This window comes from Neophocaena asiaeorientalis, unplaced genomic scaffold (genome assembly GCF_003031525.2).
Source record: "Neophocaena asiaeorientalis asiaeorientalis breed wild unplaced genomic scaffold, Neophocaena_asiaeorientalis_V1.1 scaffold648, whole genome shotgun sequence".
NCBI lineage: Eukaryota > Metazoa > Chordata > Mammalia > Artiodactyla > Phocoenidae > Neophocaena > Neophocaena asiaeorientalis.
Window position 1 is genome coordinate 5,963,878 of NW_020172781.1, and position 17,611 is coordinate 5,981,488.

Consider the following 17,611-nt stretch of genomic DNA (forward strand, 5'->3'; position numbering starts at 1 on the left):
GGATGAACAAGGGGCTTGTGCCTGAGCCGCTGCAAAACTGGGGCTGGCGATCACATACCCGCCTCTTAGGGTTCTAAAGAGGATGTGATTTGTAAAACAGAGAAAGCACTGGGCTTACCTGAGGCCTCACTCATGGTAAACTCTCGTCATCGTCATCGTTAGCTGATACTCTTCTTACTGAGACTGTGAAGGCAGCCAGCGTAAAATAGGCGTTCAACCAAAAAGAGCCCAGAGGCAAACAATCACAGCAGCATGTGGAGTGGGAAATGAGGGTGGCTTTCTTTTAAGGCTTCTGGAAGGACTGAGGAAGGGAGAGATAAGGGACTGTCTGGACGGTTAGAGTGCCAAGGCCTGTGACCAACTTTGTGACCGTTGGCTAGCTGTGTGAGGTGGGGCTTGTCACCTACCCTCTCTGCTTGGCTGTGACGAGGGTCAGGACCAGCCTGATGTGGCTGGGCTCTGAAACGGGAAAGTACTGCGGGGTGAAGGGCTCTCATCAGGGTTTATGCTGGGAGCGTGTGGTGTGAATTTGGAGTCTGACCTGGGTTCGAATCCCAGCTTTGTCTCTTTACTCTCTGAGTGACCTCAGGTCGGTTACTTGGCCTCTCTGAGTTGGTTTCCATACCTGTACGGCAGAGATCATCACTTTTCACCCTGAAAGCTGGCCTTGAGATTAGCTGAGTCAGGAAAGTCCAAGAGAGTGTTGGCACCTTTTCTGTATCCTTTGAGCCGGAATGAACTTCAGAGTCGGGCCTTTTAGTCCACTGCCCTTTGCCCACAGCTGAGAGGTGAAGGCACTGGCCCAGGCTGGCCCGGTGGTCAATGGAGAGCTGTCGTCCAGACCCGGGACTCTGGTCTTTTGATCCCCATCCCCCAAATCCCTCTGCTTCAACCCAGACACTGACTGAATCTTAAATTTACTATTTTTTTTAGCGGTTGCCTCTCTGTTTCTGATGTTCGTCTTCCCCATGGATCCACAGCCGTAACCATGGTGACGCGGGTGGAGGTCGGCTCCATAAGTTCTCTGACAGGAGTGCCAGGCCTGGGCGAGCTCTCCAAGGAGGAAGCTCTGACTCGGACCTACTTCCGCCAGGCTGGCAGCGCCTCCGGGGCCCCCTCAGCGCTGCTCTTGGAAGGGAAAAGCCCCCTCAGGAGCCCAGTCCGCTTGCTCCCTCTGCCGAGACTCACCCCCAAGCCCTTCTCCAAGGAGAAGGCCGGGGACGTGATCTCCTCGTGGCCCAGCCTGAGCAGGCCGTCTCCTACCAGGGGGCTCCCCCGGGGCGTGGCAGCAGAGGGGCTGGACGAGAAGATGCCTGGCTTGGTGGGGCAGGAGGCGGGGAGCGGGGACGGCCCGAGCAGCTCGTCTCTGTTCTCCAAGGCCGCGGTGCTGCGGCCTAGCCCCAGCACCATGATCCTCTTTGAAACCACCAAAGCCGGGCCTACCCTAGGGAAGGGGGTCGGCCGGGGGGCTCCGGAGGCCGACGCAGGCGTGTCTCAGGGGCCCCCTTCTGCCTCCCGGCCTGAGGTGGCCACCAAGCCTGCCTTGCCGGCCCGAAAGCCTGCGGGGACTCTTCCCCGACCGGCCTCCGTGTCTCAGGTCACCAGGCCGGCGGCCACCCAAGAGGAGACAGGCCTAAAGGAGCCTCTGTCAAAGGCCAGCAGCGTGGAGGACGCGGGTAGCCCCGCTCTGGAGCCCAGGCCTCGACTGAAGAGAAGGCCCGTGTCGGCCATTTTCATTGAGTCCATTCAGCCTCAGAAGCCAGCAGGCCCTGGCGGGGCAGCCATGGTGGGGAAGGCGCCCCCCACCCCTCCTGAGAAGACGTGGGTGAGGAGGCCTCGGCCTCTGTCCGTGGACCTCACGGCCAGGTTCGAGAGTAGAGAGGCCTTGGCAAGGAAGGTGGAGGCCATAGCAGGATCCACGGCCCAGTGGCGGGGTCCCGAGGGGCCTGACCTGGACCCCAAAGTAGATGGGGAGCGTCTGGTCAAAGCAGAGGCTCCCCTTCACGACCCAGATTCTGACTTCCTGCAGGTGGCCAGGAAGATCCAGGAACGGAAGGAGAAGCTGCTCTGCAAGCAGGCAGAGATGGGCCACCTCAGAACCATGGGGGGCTCGGCCAGGGTCACCCCCATCAGTGACCAGAATCTTGGGGAAGAGAAAGCCAAGCTGGATGGCGAGCCGGAGAAGGCCCCCAGGGGCCCCCAGTCCCCTTCGCCCAGGCCTGGAAAAGGCCAAGAAATCGCTGAGGTCAAGAGCAGAGCGGCTGATGGGGAAACCCAGGCCGGGGGAGAGCGGACCCCGAGGGGCAGCGTGAAGAAGCACGTCAGCCTCTTTGGCGAGGAGAGCGCCTCAGCCTTGTCATTGGGGTCTTCGCCCCCATCAGCCCCCGCTGAGTCCCCACCGGCTGCACCGGAGCTGGGGAAAGCCGGTGTGAGCGTCCAGGAGCGGATCAAAGGCTGGGCCACCGAGAGCTCGGAAGCAAAGCCAGAGATCAGGAAGAAGGTGATCCAGGCACGGCCGCTGTCAGCGGATTTGACCAAACTGTAAGTGGGAGCATCCCACTGGCTTCCCCCAGCCTCCAAGGTCCTCAACCCCTTACCAGAGACCCCTCGGGAAAGGAAATAGCAGGGCGCCAGGCTCCGTGCTGCGCGCCTTACGCCCCCTCTCAGTTGACCCACAGCCCGCAGAGGAAGTGGCATTAGCTCCAGTTTCTCAGATGAGGAAGCTGAGGTGTGGAGAGACAGGGGAGCTGCCCTCGTACGTTTCCTCGTACATTTCCTCGTACGTTCCCCTCTGTGCACTTTTCAGGGGGAAATATTGTGCCCATTTCACAGATATGGACAGGAAAGGTGAAATACCATGAGGAAGTCGGGAGCCTGGTGCAATTCCAGCTCAGCCTGTCTCCATAGCTAAGCTTTCCTTTCCTGAAGTCCGAGGACACCTAATATATGGCCTAAACCTCTGTGGATGGCCCCAAAAACAATCAGACGGGTCATGATAACTTGGGTGGGTAGCTTTACCCCTTGAGCCTCGGTCTCTTTATCTCCAAAACGGAAATGATGCTAAGACCTGCCTTTAAGGATTAAGGCAAAGACTCAGAGAGATAATGCTGAGAGTCACTCAACCCAAGGGAGCCCTCAACACGCTGTAGCTCCAAATGATACAATTAATCCTAATGGTTACTGATGATTTTCTAAGCTTGGCCTGGCCTCTGACATCTCTTGCTCCTTCGTTTTTCCACAAGTGGCTTCTCGGCCAGGACAGAGGGATGCCGCCGGGGGTTTCTGCCAGCTTGTTAATGACATGCCTGCCGCTGACATACTTTGTCAGGGATGGAGCTTCCAAGGGGAGCTCTGGGCAGACTGCCCTTCAGGCCCTGGGAACCCGGGCAGCCAGCTTGGCCAGAGTTAGACCAGTGGCTCTCAGCAGTTAGAATGACCTGGAAAAAAAAATACCGATGCCTGGCCCCCACCCCACCCCCTAGAGAATCTGATTCAGCTGGTCTGGGGAGGGGCCCTTGTCGTGGTGGTTTTTAAAAGTTTCCCAAGTGATTTTCGTGTGCAGCCAGGCTCGTGAACCCCTGAATTCAGAAAACAGAGAAATGGGAGAATTCCCTGGCTGTCCAATGGTTAGGACTTGGCGCTTTCACCGCCATGGGCCGGGTTCAATCCCTGGTCTGGGAACCGATATCCCTCAAGCTGCACAGCGTGGCAAAATAATAATAATAAAAAAAATTTTTAAAAAACCCAGAAAACAGAGAAAGGGGCACCCATGTCGGGGACCTCACACACCTTCCCTCTCTGCATCCCCCAGTGTCTCAGGTTATTCCCATCTGACAGGAGGGGAAACCAGGGCTCTGGGCTTAGAAACAACTCATGCACAGCCTCACGCCTCCCAGGAGGCAGACCTTGGACTGATGCGTGTGGGTCAAGTTTAAGCAGTTTGATTTCTTTCACCTCCCTCTTCTCTGCAGCCCCCAGCCCTGAGCTAATCTTTCAGCGTCCGCTCCAGAGAACTCTTCAGAGATGGAAAAAGTGTAGCTCCAGAACTCCCCTTTCTCCCTCTTCCCCTTACAGTGGGGAAACAGGCCCAGAGAGGGATAATGACTGGGCCCAGGTCACTCGGAGAGGCAGAGGCAGGCCCGTGCCCCGACTGCCCACTGCCCCCGTGGTCTCTGCGGTGGGGCTGCTATTGTGAGGTTACAACCATTAATTATCCCTCCTGGGGCATCTTCACTCTTCTCTAAACGACTTCACGTAGCTATTAGGGCCTTGGGTAGCCTCTTATCCGCCCTACAAAAGACTGGGGAGGTGTTAATTATCCCCGTTTTATGAGTGAGGTCACAAGCCTGATCCAAGCTCCCTCAGTGGGGAGGCAGGAGAGCTGGGACTAGCACCCAGGTCTCTTCACCCAAGCCTGGGGCTCCTGCTACCCCGATGATGCTGTGTTTAAGGTAGGCTGTCCCCACTGGGCCGGAGGGGTTTGGCAACTGCAAAGGACGTGTCCCTTCTCGGAGGAAATTGGGCAGTGTTGCTTTGATGATCTCAGTGCTGGTTTCACCCCTGGGTTCCTGAGCTAGTTACGGGGTGCGGGCTGGAGGGAGCCACAGCTGCCGGTCCCTGTACAAGTAACTTGGATCTCTGTGCCAGGTTTTCAAGTGCAGCTTCAAACAACGAAGTCACATGTGAGAAGTGTTCTGAGCTGAGCAGTGAGCCTGCTAGAGAACCAAGAGAAAAGGTAAGGAGCCACTTGGCGCGTCCTTTTTTCCCAGCAGGTAGTTATACTTATTGGAAAAAGGGCTTTTATGATCTCCAGGACCCAGGAAAGAATCAGAAACCTCTCATGAACTGTTAAGACATTTTTTTCCTTTAATGTTGGGATTTTTAAAGTCCCTTCCAGTATGATGGGCTGTGTGATTCCCCGTTACAAATATAATCGTCAGGCATTTCTTTTTGTCTGTGCAAATGGGAGGAGGGACATGGCTTTCCTGTGTAAGAATGTCTGCTTTATTAAGAAATCAGTGAAGATGTAAAAATGTTAATAGAACCCCCCCTCAGTTTTCCCCCATTATGGTCCCTGCTTCTTTCCCCACCCTGATGTGTCACCTAGACGAAGAAGAAGGAGGAGACTTACCATCAGTTAAGTTGCTTAAAACATATTTTCATTTAGTCTGTTTTCTTAAATATTTATTTATTTTGCCTGTGCTGGATCTTAGCTGTGGCACACGGGATCTTCGTTGCAGCATGCAGACTCTTAGTTGCAGCATGCGTGCGGGATCTAGTTCCCTGGCCAGGGATCGAACCTGGGTCCCCTGCATTGGGAGCATGGAGTCTTACCCAGTGGACCACCAGGGAAGTCCCCATTTAGTCTGTTTAATTTAAAAAAGCTCATGAAATAACTGCTAGGTATAACGGGTTTGTGGTTGATGGTTTCTGCAGTTTCAACTTTTCTTAAACAGCTTCACTGAGGTATAATTGACATACAGTAAACTGGACATGTTTAAAGCATATAAGCAGGTGAGCGTTGGCATCTTTGTACACCTGTTGAAGCTTTCATCACAATAAAGACAGTGGGCATTTCCAGCACATGCAAGTTTCTTCTCTGTGACCCCCCCAGAGCAACCACTCATCTGCTTTCAGTTACTGTAGATTCATTTGCATCTTCTAGATTGTTATATAAATGCAACCAGTGCTCTTTCTTCGGTCCGGCTTCTTTCACTCAGAATCATTATTTTGAGCTTCATCGTGTCGTCATGTGTATCAATAGCCCATCCTTTTTCATTGCCGAGTAGTACTCCGTTGTATAGGTAGCCCACAGTTGGCTTATCCATTCACCCCTTGATGGGCATTTGGGTTGTTTCCAGTTTGGGGCCATTGCAAATAAAGCTTCTGTGGACATCTGTGGGCAAGGCTCTGTGGGGACATCTATTTTGTTTTCTCTTGGATAAATACCTAGGCATGGAATGGCTGGATCACATAGTTTTACTTTTTAAGAAAATTATACAGAGTTTTAAACACCAGAGCTTGGTTCCAAGCCCATTTGAATCCCTCCCATCATAAACCCCTAACAAAGGTGAGCTGGCTCTGAATGACAGTGCCTACCACTCCTGGGGTAGGCGGTTTGCCCTGTTTTTATCCTTGGATCTTCTGAGTCACTTCTTAAAAAACGGTAGAGAGGGACTTCCCTGGCAGTCCAGTGGTTGAGACTCCGCACTTCCATTGCAGGGGATGCAGGTTCGATCCCTGGTCAGGGAACTAAGATACCTTAGTTTTCCCAAAATGGAAACCCCTTACCCAGTCACTCCTCATCCCCCACCTCCAGCCCCCGGCAACCACGAATCTACTTTCTGTCTCTATAGACTTGCCTATTCTGGGTATTCCATATAAGTGGAATCATGTATGTGGCATTTTGTGTCTGACTTCTTTCACTTTGCATTATGTTTTCAAGGTTCATCCATGTTATAGCATGTATCAGTACTGCATTCTTTTCTATGGATGAATAATATTCCATTGCATGGATATACCGCTTTCTGTTTATCCATTCATCCATTGACGGACATTTGAGTTTCCAGCTTTTGGCGATTGTGAATAATGCTGCTGCGGACATTGGTGTACAAGTTTTTGTCTGAACACCTGTTTTCAGTTCTTTTGGGTATATACTCAGGAATGGAATTCTGGGTCGTATGGTTAAATCTTTGTGTAACTTCTTGAAGTAGACCTTTTGCTAAGAGAAAAGAAAAATTTTAAATATGACTAAGCAATAATACATGAATATTATAACAACCCAACAGAACTAAAATGTGTAGGATTAAAAGATGACGTTCTCCTCCTCATTTCTTCTTCCTACCCTCACTCACTCCTTCACCCACAGTTTTTTTTTTCAAATTTATTTATTTTATTTATTCATTTCTGGCTGCATTGGCTATTTGTTGCTGCACACAGGCTTCCTCTAGTTGTGGCGAGTGGGGGCTACTCTTCGTTGTGGTGCACGGGCCTCTCATTGTGGTGGCTTCTCTTGCTGCAGGGCACGGGCTCTAGGCGTGCGGCCGTCAGTAGTTGTGGCACGTGGGTTCAGTAGTTGTGGCTCACGGGCTCTAGAGCGCAGTTTCAGTAGTTGTGGCACACGGGCTTAGTTGCTCCACGGCATGTGGGATCTTCTCTGACCAGGGCTTGAACCCGTGTCCCCTGCATTGGCAGGTGGATTCTTCACCACTGCACCACCGGGGAAGCCCTTCACTCCCAGTTTGATTGTTATCTTTTCTCCACTGTTTATGTACACACGTACATATTTATACACATGTACACATGTAGTTTTTTAAAATGGTATTTTATTATAAATATATACTTCCTCATCCTGCTTTTCTTCCACCAGCACGACATTTTGTGTGTTCTTAGACGTTAGGACATTGGGACCTGCCCCCACTTCTGTGGATCCAAGTGCCTGTGTGGTATTCAATTGTTTGAATATTTCAGAATTTATTTAGCCAGTGCCCTTCAGATGGGCATTTAGGTTGTTTGTGTGTTCTTTCGTTTCACAAACAGTGCTGTATGAACTTTCTTGTTCACATAGACTAGTGCATGTGAGCAAAGCAAGAATCCTGGGAGGAAATCGGCCAGATAAAAGGAAATGAGTGTCCTAAAATCATGAGAGATATACTGAGTTGCCCAAGAATCATGCCCATTTATCTTCTCACCAACAGTGTCTGAGAGTGGCCGTGTCTGAGAGTGGCCATTTCACCACATCCTCACCCACACTGGCTATGTTCAGTCTGTAAGATTTTATGGTGTCTCACTGCTGTGATTTTAAAAGCAGCTATTTCAGGGCTTCCCTGGTGGCGCAGTGGTTAAGAATCCACCTGACAATGCAGGGAACATGGGTTCAAGCCCTGGTCAGGGAAGATCCCACATGCTGCGGGGCAACTAAGCCCGTGCGCCACGACCACTGAGCCTGCGCTCTAGAGCCCGCGAGTTACAACTACTGAACCCATGTGCCACAACTGCTGAAGCCCACGCGCCTAGAGCCCGTGCTCCGCAACAAGAGAAGCCACCAAAATGAGAAGCCCTCGCACCGCAACGAAGAGTAGCCCCCGCTCGCCGCAACTAGAGAAAGCCTGCGCGCAGCAAGGAAGACCCAACGCAGCCAAAAATAAATACATCAATCAATCAATCAATCAATAAATAAAAGCAGCTATTTCAATCACCTCATCTCTTTCTTTCCATTTCAAACTGCCCCCCGAGGTTTTTTTTTTGGCTGCACTGTGCACGGCTTGTGGGATCTTAGTTCTCTGACAAGGGATCGAACCCCGGGCCCTGGCAATGGAAAGCCGGAGTCCTAACCACTGAACCACCAGGGAATTCCCTCCATTTCAAACCCTTTAACTTAAATTGGATTTTTTTTTTTTTCCACAGCAAAAGGAAGGGCATGGTGTGGACGGAGCATCTGTCCCAAGAAGCCCCTGGAAGCCTGCGACGCCCCGGGAGAAATCCAGGCAGACAGAGTGGAAAGACAGTTCTGACCAAGTCCCTGGCAGCGGTTGGAGCGAAAGTGTGGTGGGGCCTCTGAGCCCTTCCGCCAGCACCCCGGATGATGACAGAAGCTTCCAGACCGTGTGGGCCACAGTGTTCGAACATCACGTGGAGAAGCACACCGTGGCTGACCTGTCAGGACACTGTCCCGCAGCCATGACCCCCAGGGACACGGCCGACGTCTTGGAGCTCAGATCCAGGTTCCTCGGGTCGAGAAGCTCTTTCCCGCAAACCACATACCCGAAGAAAGAGTGGTTGGAAAATCCCGACCCAAAGAAATCTGGGCGGACCGCCTTCTCCAGCAGTGAGCCCAAACAGCATCATACATCTTCCCTCCTGGGAAGATACCCTGTGGGCGACAAGTGCAGTAATAACCCCTGCCTCAAGCTCTTGGAAAGCCCTCCCGCATCCGAGAGGGTCGAGCCCAGGTATGACATCATGCACGCGGTCGGTGAGCGTGCGCACAGCGAGGCCATCCCCATGGCGCCCGAGGAGAAGGCTGTGACGCTCCGGAGCAGCCAGTCTCGGCTCTCACTGTCCCAGGAGGTCACCCCTGCCGTGACCCCTGCTGACCCCGAGCGCAGGCTGGAAGGCCAGGTGGGGTCCGTCCAAAGGGCCAGTTTGATCTGGGAAGCTCGAGGGACGCGTGAGGTCAGTGGGCCAAAGCCTGAGTTCCACCGAGAGCTAAAGGACACGTCTGGAGGCAATTGTCTGTCACCCAGATGGACAGGTGGGGTGGCCATCAGCTGGCAGAAAGCCGCCGTGGGGGTCAGTGAAGAGAGAGGCTCGGAACCAAGCCCCGAGGCCACCTCTGCGAGGACCATCCAGGCTGCCATCCAGGAGGCCCAGCACCAGGGGATCGAAGGGGCTGGAATAAAGCCAGGGGAAAGGGGTGCCCCACAGGGGGGCCCTCTGGAGCCTCCTTCCAGGGCTAAGGGCGAGGCCTCTGACTTCCGAGCCCGGCCACAGGCAGACGTGCTACTGCAGAAGGGGCCCCTCGCCGTGGCTGGCGGCCAGAGTGGAGCGAGGCCGGCCCGGGTGCCGGAGCCCGAAGCCAGGATGCGGAAGGTGAGCCCCAGCGACCAGAGGATGGAGAGGTGGAGGCGGCGGACGTTGCCCCACGACGCGAAGTTCGATGAATTCAGTTTACTGGCCCCAGAGCACTCTTCCAAGGCAGAGCAGAGATGGACGGGTTATTTGACCCGCACCGCAGGTGCCTTAGGAAAACTCCAACTAGCCCACGGTTGGGAGGAGCCCCAGCAGGGGAACCCGGGCGTGTCACAGGTTCTTTCAGCAGCGAAGCAAGGGTCATCTGTGGAACCCAAGGCGACCTTTTTTGCAGTGACGTATCAGATTCCCGACACTCAAAAAGCAAAGAGCATTGTTAAGCCTGGGTCCGAAAACTTGATGGAACATTCTAGAAAAATAGCCCCACCTCTATCGCCTCATCTTTTAACATCTACCTTGGTTTCTCTGAACCATGAAGAGCTGCTGGAGACCATGGGCAGTAAAAGCCAGGCTCCAGGCAGAGAGCATGACCGCGCAAGCTTTCCAAAGACTCCGAGGCCAGCGTCTCTTGGGGACAGGATTCTGGGTCCTCCCAGTGAGAGAATCTCCGATGGCGATGCTTTATGGGTTCGTCGGGGACCGGAAGACAGCGTTGGTTTTCACAGCGACTGGAAGGCCCGTGGGAACAAGACGTCCCCCCGTGGTGCTCCCAAAACACCTCCGGCTCTCAAAAGTTGCCCAAAAGCCACCCATCTCCTGCTCAGAAGGAAGACGGAGGTGGTCAGCGAGACGTTCCCAGGTAAAATCAAGGACGGTTACAGGTCCAGTGTCCTCGACATTGACGCCCTGATGGCCGAGTACCAGAGACAGCCGGCCGCAGGCCCCAGGGAGGCTCAGGAGCTGATGGGGGGGCCGCCCACAGAGCCCAGAGGCTCGAATCCTGAGAGGCCTGGCCAGCAAGGCGAGGTGGATCGGAGACGGAGGAGCCTGAAGGAGGGCCCTGAAATTGAGGGCCCCCGGAAACAAGCCAGTTTTGCCGAAACAAACCCCAGTCCTACCCCCGGCTCGGGCAAGCAACTGGCAGAGACCCCGGAGGCAGCCACGAACACCAAGGTCAGCCCTCCTCTGTGGGCTCTGCCGCACTCAGCTCCTCCTGAGAAATATCCAGGGGCCTCTTCTGGCCCTGCAGGTCCCAGGAAAAAAGGCTCGGGGGTCACCGAGGATGAGAAAAAGGCCTTTATCAGTAAACATCACAGTGCAAAGTGCCCGCATTCCCTGGCTGAGTCAAAGCCCACCACCTCCTGGGAGGATCTGGGCAGCGGGGCCACCATGCCACCCGGGTCCTCCCCCACCGACCAGAAGAAAGGGCTCCCAAGGAAATCTCTCGGGAGGGGAGAGGAGGGCAGTGTGACCCAATGGGGCAACCACCCATGGGACTGTGGAAGGTCACTGCTGGATGTCAAGAGGACCCACTCGGAGAAAGGCCCCCCTCTCAAAATCCGAGAGGGCCTGTCCATCATGCAGGAAGCCAGAGAGAGGAGGCAAGAGCAGCCCAAAGGGAGGCCCAGCCTCCCCAGGGAGAGTTCAGAGGCCAAAGACATCCAGACGGGGCTCTGTCAGCAGGAGTCGGGGAATCGAGACAGTCAAAAGGTGAGTACAAACCATGTTGCAGTTTTGTCAAACGTTGTTAAACGTGCAGGCCAGGGATCTCAAACTCAGAATCCACGTGGGTAGGCCAGGTGAGTATGGAAATGAGTGGAGTCAGGCTGGGTGTGAGACGCTAGGGAGTGGTGGGGCTTGTGGCAAATGGAGAGCCCACGCCTTATCGGAAGGGGGCAACCGCTGCGCAGCCCCAGCTGGTTCTTGACAAGTGAGGAAGGTGGTGTTGAGATGGCAGATCTGATTTATCAAGAGAACCGGAAAGATCCAGATTTTTGTCCGTAATCCCCTCCCCCCATTATGAAATGAGGACAGAGTACTAAAAAAATGCTGCTTAGTCCAAACAAAACTTGTCTGCTGGCACTATACAGCCTGTGGGCTGCGAGTTTTAAAGCTCTGGGCTAGAATGATCACAATGGGTATCATTTATTGAGCACCTGCTGTATTCCAGTATGCTGCATCCCGTTCGTCATTGTATCCCCAGAATCCAGCATCCTGCTTGATGTTCCGTGAACATTCAAGAAGTGTTTGTTGAATGAGCGAGCTCACATGAGCCTCAGGACAATCCACACGAGAGGGATTGTCGTGGTTTGTGTTCCTATAGAAGCAGCCCCCTGCAAGTTGTTTTAGGAGGTGACCCCCTGAGGAGCTGGTGTGGGGAGGAGAAGTGAGTCAGGGAAGGGAAGCAGGTGATGAAGGTGTGGGCACCTGAGGCTCGTTCTCACTGGAGACCCCTGGGGAGCAGCACAGGTCACCTCTGGGTGGTCCTGTCCAAGGGGGAGGGGACCTGGAGTATTTGTTTCCTAGTTCGCCTCTGTCCTTGCCTGAGGCTGTGTCTGGGGCTTTTACCATTCAGACTCCTCTGACCTGGCTGGGGCCATGCTCAGTGGTGGAGAGGAAAATCCTCGCGCAGCATTGGCGTGTACTTGAGTGGTGTGCAGGGCACCCATAATGTCTGCTGCAGGTATGATCACCTTGTTCAGATGGAAAAAACTGAGGCTCAGAGAGGTTCAGTAACTTATCCCAAGTCACAAAGCACCAAGTGGCATAGCCAGTGTTTGCACCTAGGTCTGGCCCGACACCCGAGCTTTCAGTGGAATGAGAGATCATGAAGGTGGGGAAGAAATCTGAGGCATGGAGTCAGCCCTCAGGAAGCTTTTGATCTCTGTGTGGAGGTGGGACATGGTGATTGACGGCCAGAAAAGGATGTGGTGCAGAGTGAGGTGCTGGAGAAGAGGCCCAGGGAGACATCCCGGAGGAGGCCCTGGCCTGAGCCCACCCTTGAGGGATGGATATGAATTCGGACGGGCTGATTAGAGGAGGTGAGGGCATTCTTGGTAGGAGCACAGCACGGGCAAAGGTTCAGAGGTGGGGAAAAAAATGGCATGCCCTGGGGCCAGTGTGGTAACTGACTACGGGGCCCTTCCTGTCACCCCTCAGCCAACCTAGAAAGGGATGTTGTGGAAATTAAGCGATAGGAGAATTCACCTAAGGTTCAGGGCATGTAAGTGGTGGAAGCAGACTTTGAACCCACGTGTCTTCCGATGACCATATTCAGGCTTGCGTTGGAATCTCCGCTCTGCCGCTCACCGGCTCAGCTGTGTGCAGAGCAGGCACTTGGCCTCCCCGAGCCTCAGTTTCCCCCTCTCTGGAGTTAGGAGTTAACGGGGATTCCTATCCTTGAGGCGCTGCTACCAGGCGGAGAGGAGGTAAAGTGCCCAGCATGGGCCAGGCGGGCAGCGGGCTCCGCAGATGCGCCTCCAGGAAGGGTTTTGCCTACCCCCCCCCGCCCACCCCCCACGCCCCGCTCCAGGCTGTTGTTATGGGGAAGCGAGAGAGGGAGGAGGCCATGGAAATGTGACACTGCATCTGTGTGCCAGCACCTGGCTGAGGGGCCCGCCGGCAGCAGGAGACGTGGGGCCTCGTGGAGGGGCCACCCAAGCCCGGCCTTGGACGCCCGCCCGGGGTGCCGAGGCCCCAGGAGCGTTCATTGTCAGGGGATCTGTTTTCTCACAAAGGGGACTGGGAAGCTTTGGAACAGCTCCCCGTTTCTCTTCTCTGCTGCCCAAAGATCTTTGGTTCTGGACCTTTAAAAAATAAATAAGAGCAAAACAGAAGTAAAAAATGTTGGTTGTTGAAAATTCAAACCTTACTAGAGTGTATAACATGTATAGAAAAATGTCCCCCCGGACCCCTTTCCTTTCCCGTCCCCCAGATGCAGCCACTGTTACAGTTTTTGATCTTCTTGGAGACTTGCCTACACTCCAGAGTGGCTTACCCATCGCATATGTATTGATTTATAATTGTTGTATTTTTCTTATTGCAAAAGTAGTGAATGCTTGGGCACAATTTAAAATATTATTGAAACATATGGTTTAGGATGGAAAGCTCCCCCATGAGGACTCTCTGGTGCACTGGGACCCTCCCCTCCAGACTTGTTGGTGGTTCTCGGCCATGGGCAGCTTTGCTGCCAGGGCGCATTTGGCAAAGTTTGAGATGTTTTTTGTTGTCGTAACCAGGGAAGAGTTTGCTCCTGGCATCTACTGGGTGGAGACCAGGGGTACTCCACAACATCCCACAGCGCAGCCCCCAACACAGAGAATCATGGAGCCCCAAATGCATGTAGAGCTGAGGCTGGGGCACCCTGGCCCAGACACAGATAGGTAAATGCATACTGTTCTGTGGAAACATGGCAGCATTCTTCAGAAAGTCTCACAACTTGCTTTGTTTTCTCTGTCGTGTATTTAAACTTTTTAAAAAATGTTTTGTAAAATTTTTAAAGATTACTTTCCATTTACAGTTATTACAAAATATTGGCTATATTCCCCGTGTTATACAATACATCCTTGAGCCTATGTACACCCAATAGTTGGTACCTCCCCGCCGCCTAGCTTATGTTGCCCCTTCCCCCCATGCCCCACTGGTAACCATTAGTTTGTTCTCTATATCTGTGAGTCTCCTTCTTTTTTATTATATTCACTAGTTTGTTGTATTTTTTAGATTCCACATATAAGTGATACATACAGTATGTGTCTTTCTCTCTCTGACTTATTTCACTTAGCATAATGCCCTCCAAATCCATCCATGCCGCTGCAAATGGCAAACTTTCGTTCTTTTTAATGGCCAAGTAATATTCCAGTGTGTGTGTGGTACACACACACACACATATACACACACACGCACACCACATCTTCTTTACCCATTCATCTGTTGATGGACATTTACATTCCATACCTTGGCAATTATAAATAATGCTGCTGTGATCATTGGGGTGCATGGATCTTTTTGAGTTAATTTTTTTTTTCAGATATACACCCAGATAACTTGCTTTAAAACTTTAACAGAAAAAAAAAGTGCATATATAATCACCTTATTATTTTTAATGGTTGCAAAGTATTTCATTATGTGACTGAGCCCAAGCTTTTTTTATCCAGACTTTTGTGGATGGACATTTGGGTTGATTTGAGTTCTAGGGCTTCTTTGAGCATCTTGAGGTGCATCTCTGCTTCCTTGGGTGAGGATTTCCTGATCGACAGCCAATTCTGCTCATGTGCCCCACATGGGGTGTGATTGCAATTAAAGTTATTCCTCCCTCCCTCCCTCCTCTCCTCTCTTCCCTTCGTTCTCACTCTTTCTTTCTTTTTCACTTAACATTTATCAGAACTTTGTCCCAGGCCCAATTATAGTATTTCGTTTCATCAAATGATTTATTTTCGTTTCAAGAGAGAATATTTTCACATGGCTCCAAAAATACTTATAAAGTAAAAATTCCCCCAGACCTCTCATTCTCCATCCCTCCTGTTTCCTCCTCATCCCGTAATCATATTCTTTTCTGCCCAAATTCTTTTAGAGTTTCTTTCCGAAAATACAAGCAAATGTGAATATGTAAGTCTTGTTTTTCCTTCCCTTTTCCATAAAAGAGAGCGTTCTCTAAGAGTGGTTGAAACTTCGGTTTCCTATGGGTAAGTCCTAAAAGACAGCAGCGCAGGACCTTCCCCCCAGACCAATTTGGCTGAAGTCTCTGGGGTGGGGCCTGCCTTTGTCAGTTTTAGAAGCTCGCCTGGGGATTCTTGGGTGGAGGGTCAATGCTGAACCCACAGATCTGCTACCTGCCTTTTTTTTTTTTTTTTGTATAAAGCCTCTTCGAGAACTTTTGCATTCAGCCGCAGACAGCGAGCGTCCTCATTGTTTTTAACTGCTGTCATAGTAGACGTGGATGATATTTCCCACCTTTTACTATTTACAAACCAGGTATGTGCAGGTGTATCTGTGGGTTCAGAATGGCGATTGCCCTTCCACGGGGGAAAGGGGCTGTGATTTTGCACGACTGCCAGCGTGCCATGCAGTGGAGCTGTACCAGTTCACATCCTCCCTAGTGATGACAGGGCCCCATCTTCCCTCAGCCTTGCCAGCCGGCTGGGTTATCAAACTTTTGGAGCTCATGCTCCCAGTGAGTGCCCTCCATCTTGTCACTTGTGTGTGAGGCCATCTGTATTTCCTTCCTGTAACCTGCTGGCTTAAGTTCTGCCACTTTCCTTTTGGAAAAAGAATTCTTCATTAGGAAGATGAACACTTTGTACTTTCATGATTTGATTTCTTCCTGGAAACAGCCCTGGACTGCAAATGGGGCAGACCTGGCATTGGGCAGACCTTGCTTTGTGACTTACCAGCTGTGTGGCTCTGGGCACCTTGCCAGACCTCTCTGAGCCTCAGTTTCCTCACCTGTAGAATGGGAATCCTGCTTGCCTCATGGACTTGCTGGAGATTTATCACAAAGTAACATATAGTCAAGTGCCTGGCCTAGGGCCTGATGTGGAGAAGGTTTGTGGAAGTCAGAGGGATGCACTTAGGGTCAACCTTCATCTCTTCACACGTCGAATAAGTGTACGAGTCTGGTGTCAGGCCCTGTTCTGGGCACCAGGGCTGCTGGGAGGGCTCAGTCCACTGTATCAGGTTGTGCCGTCCAATACGGCAGCCACTAGCCACGTGTGGGTCTTTCCATTTAAATTAGTTAAAATTAAGTAAGATCCAAAATTCAGTTTCTTCGTCGCACTGGACACATCCAAGTGCTCAAAAGCCACAAGTGGGGCTTCCCTGGTGGCGCAGTGGTTGAGAGTCCACCTGCCGATGCAGGGGACACAGGTTCGTGCCCCGGTCCGGGAAGATCCCACATGCCGTGGAGCGGCTAGGCCCGTGAGCCATGGCCGCTGAGCCTGCGCGTCCGGAGCCTGTGCTCTGCAACGGGAGAGGCCACACAGTGAGGGGCCCGCGTACCGCAAAAAAAAAAAAAAAAAGCCATAAGTGGCCCATGGCCATGGTATTTCTCAGCCCAGATGGAGAGCCTCGCCATAATCACAGAGTGTTCTAGCAGACAGGGCTGGTCCAGATGGGCAAGCAGAGTGAGTGAGTGGGATCATTCAGAGAGTGGTTTAAGTCCTGGGGAGATAGAGTAACCTCCCTGTCACCCCCTTTCTCTAAGGGATGGTCTCATGGGAAGGGACTTGACAGATGCCATGTGAATGATGGGAGCACCCCAGACAGGCCAGGACCTGCGGGGAAGAGGCAGAAGCAGTGAGTGAAGATGCCCCAGCATGGAGATGAGCTGGTCCTGGGGATGCTGGAGGGACCCCAGTGGGCCCTGGGATGCTGGCCAGAGCTGAGCTGGGGAGGGGAGGAGGGCCCAGAGCGTAAGGAAGCTAGCAAAGGGTTCTGAGCTGCTGCCACCATCTGTGTCTCAGAGAGACCCCTGGCTGCCCTCTGGGTGAGGGTGGAAGCAAGGAGGCCTGTGAGGAGGCTGCCATGGTCCCCAGACAGGTGACAGGGCTTGCACCAGGGTGGTGGCTGTGGAGGAGTTAGCAGCATTTTTTGAGGAGGTGGTAACCGCTTTACTGAGATATAAATTCATGGCCCATGCAATTCACCCATTTAAAGTGTACAGTTAATTCAATGGCTTTTAGTATATTCACAGAGTTCTGTAACCATAATCACATTCAATTTTAAAATATCTTCTTCATCCCCCAGAAAGCCCTGTACCCACTGACCAGTCACTTCCTGTTCTCCTAATACCCTCCAGGCCCAGGCAACCACTCATCTACTTTCTGTCTCTATAGATTTGCCTATTCCTGGACATTTCATATAAATGAAATCACACAAAGTGGTCCTTTGTGACTGACCTCTTTCACTTAGCATAATGTTTTCAAGGTCCATCCGTATTGTAGCATATATTAGTGGTTCATTCCTTTTTATGGCCGAATAATTCTGCAGTATAGCTGCACCCCATTTTATTTATCCATTCATCGGTGATGGGCATTTGGGTTGTTTCCACTCCTTAGCTATTATGGAGGAAGGTGGTATGAACATTCCTGCACAAGCTTTTGTATGCTTTCATTTCTTTGGCTATATACCTGGGAGTGGCATTGCT

The 17,611-nt window shown here is 52.2% G+C and overlaps 1 protein-coding gene across 1 annotated transcript in view; it reads left to right on the forward strand.

Annotated features, from left to right (window-relative positions):
* KIAA1671 (KIAA1671 ortholog) overlaps positions 1 to 17,611 on the forward strand; it is a 188,278-nt gene that overhangs the window by 56,487 nt on the left and 114,180 nt on the right. Inside the window, exons 3-5 of the mRNA XM_024741543.1 lie at positions 934 to 2,541; positions 4,648 to 4,735; positions 8,407 to 11,181. Coding sequence (XP_024597311.1) covers positions 989 to 2,541; positions 4,648 to 4,735; positions 8,407 to 11,181 — 4,416 coding nt within the window. The 5' untranslated portion in view covers positions 934 to 988. The remainder of the gene's footprint in view (positions 1 to 933; positions 2,542 to 4,647; positions 4,736 to 8,406; positions 11,182 to 17,611) is intronic.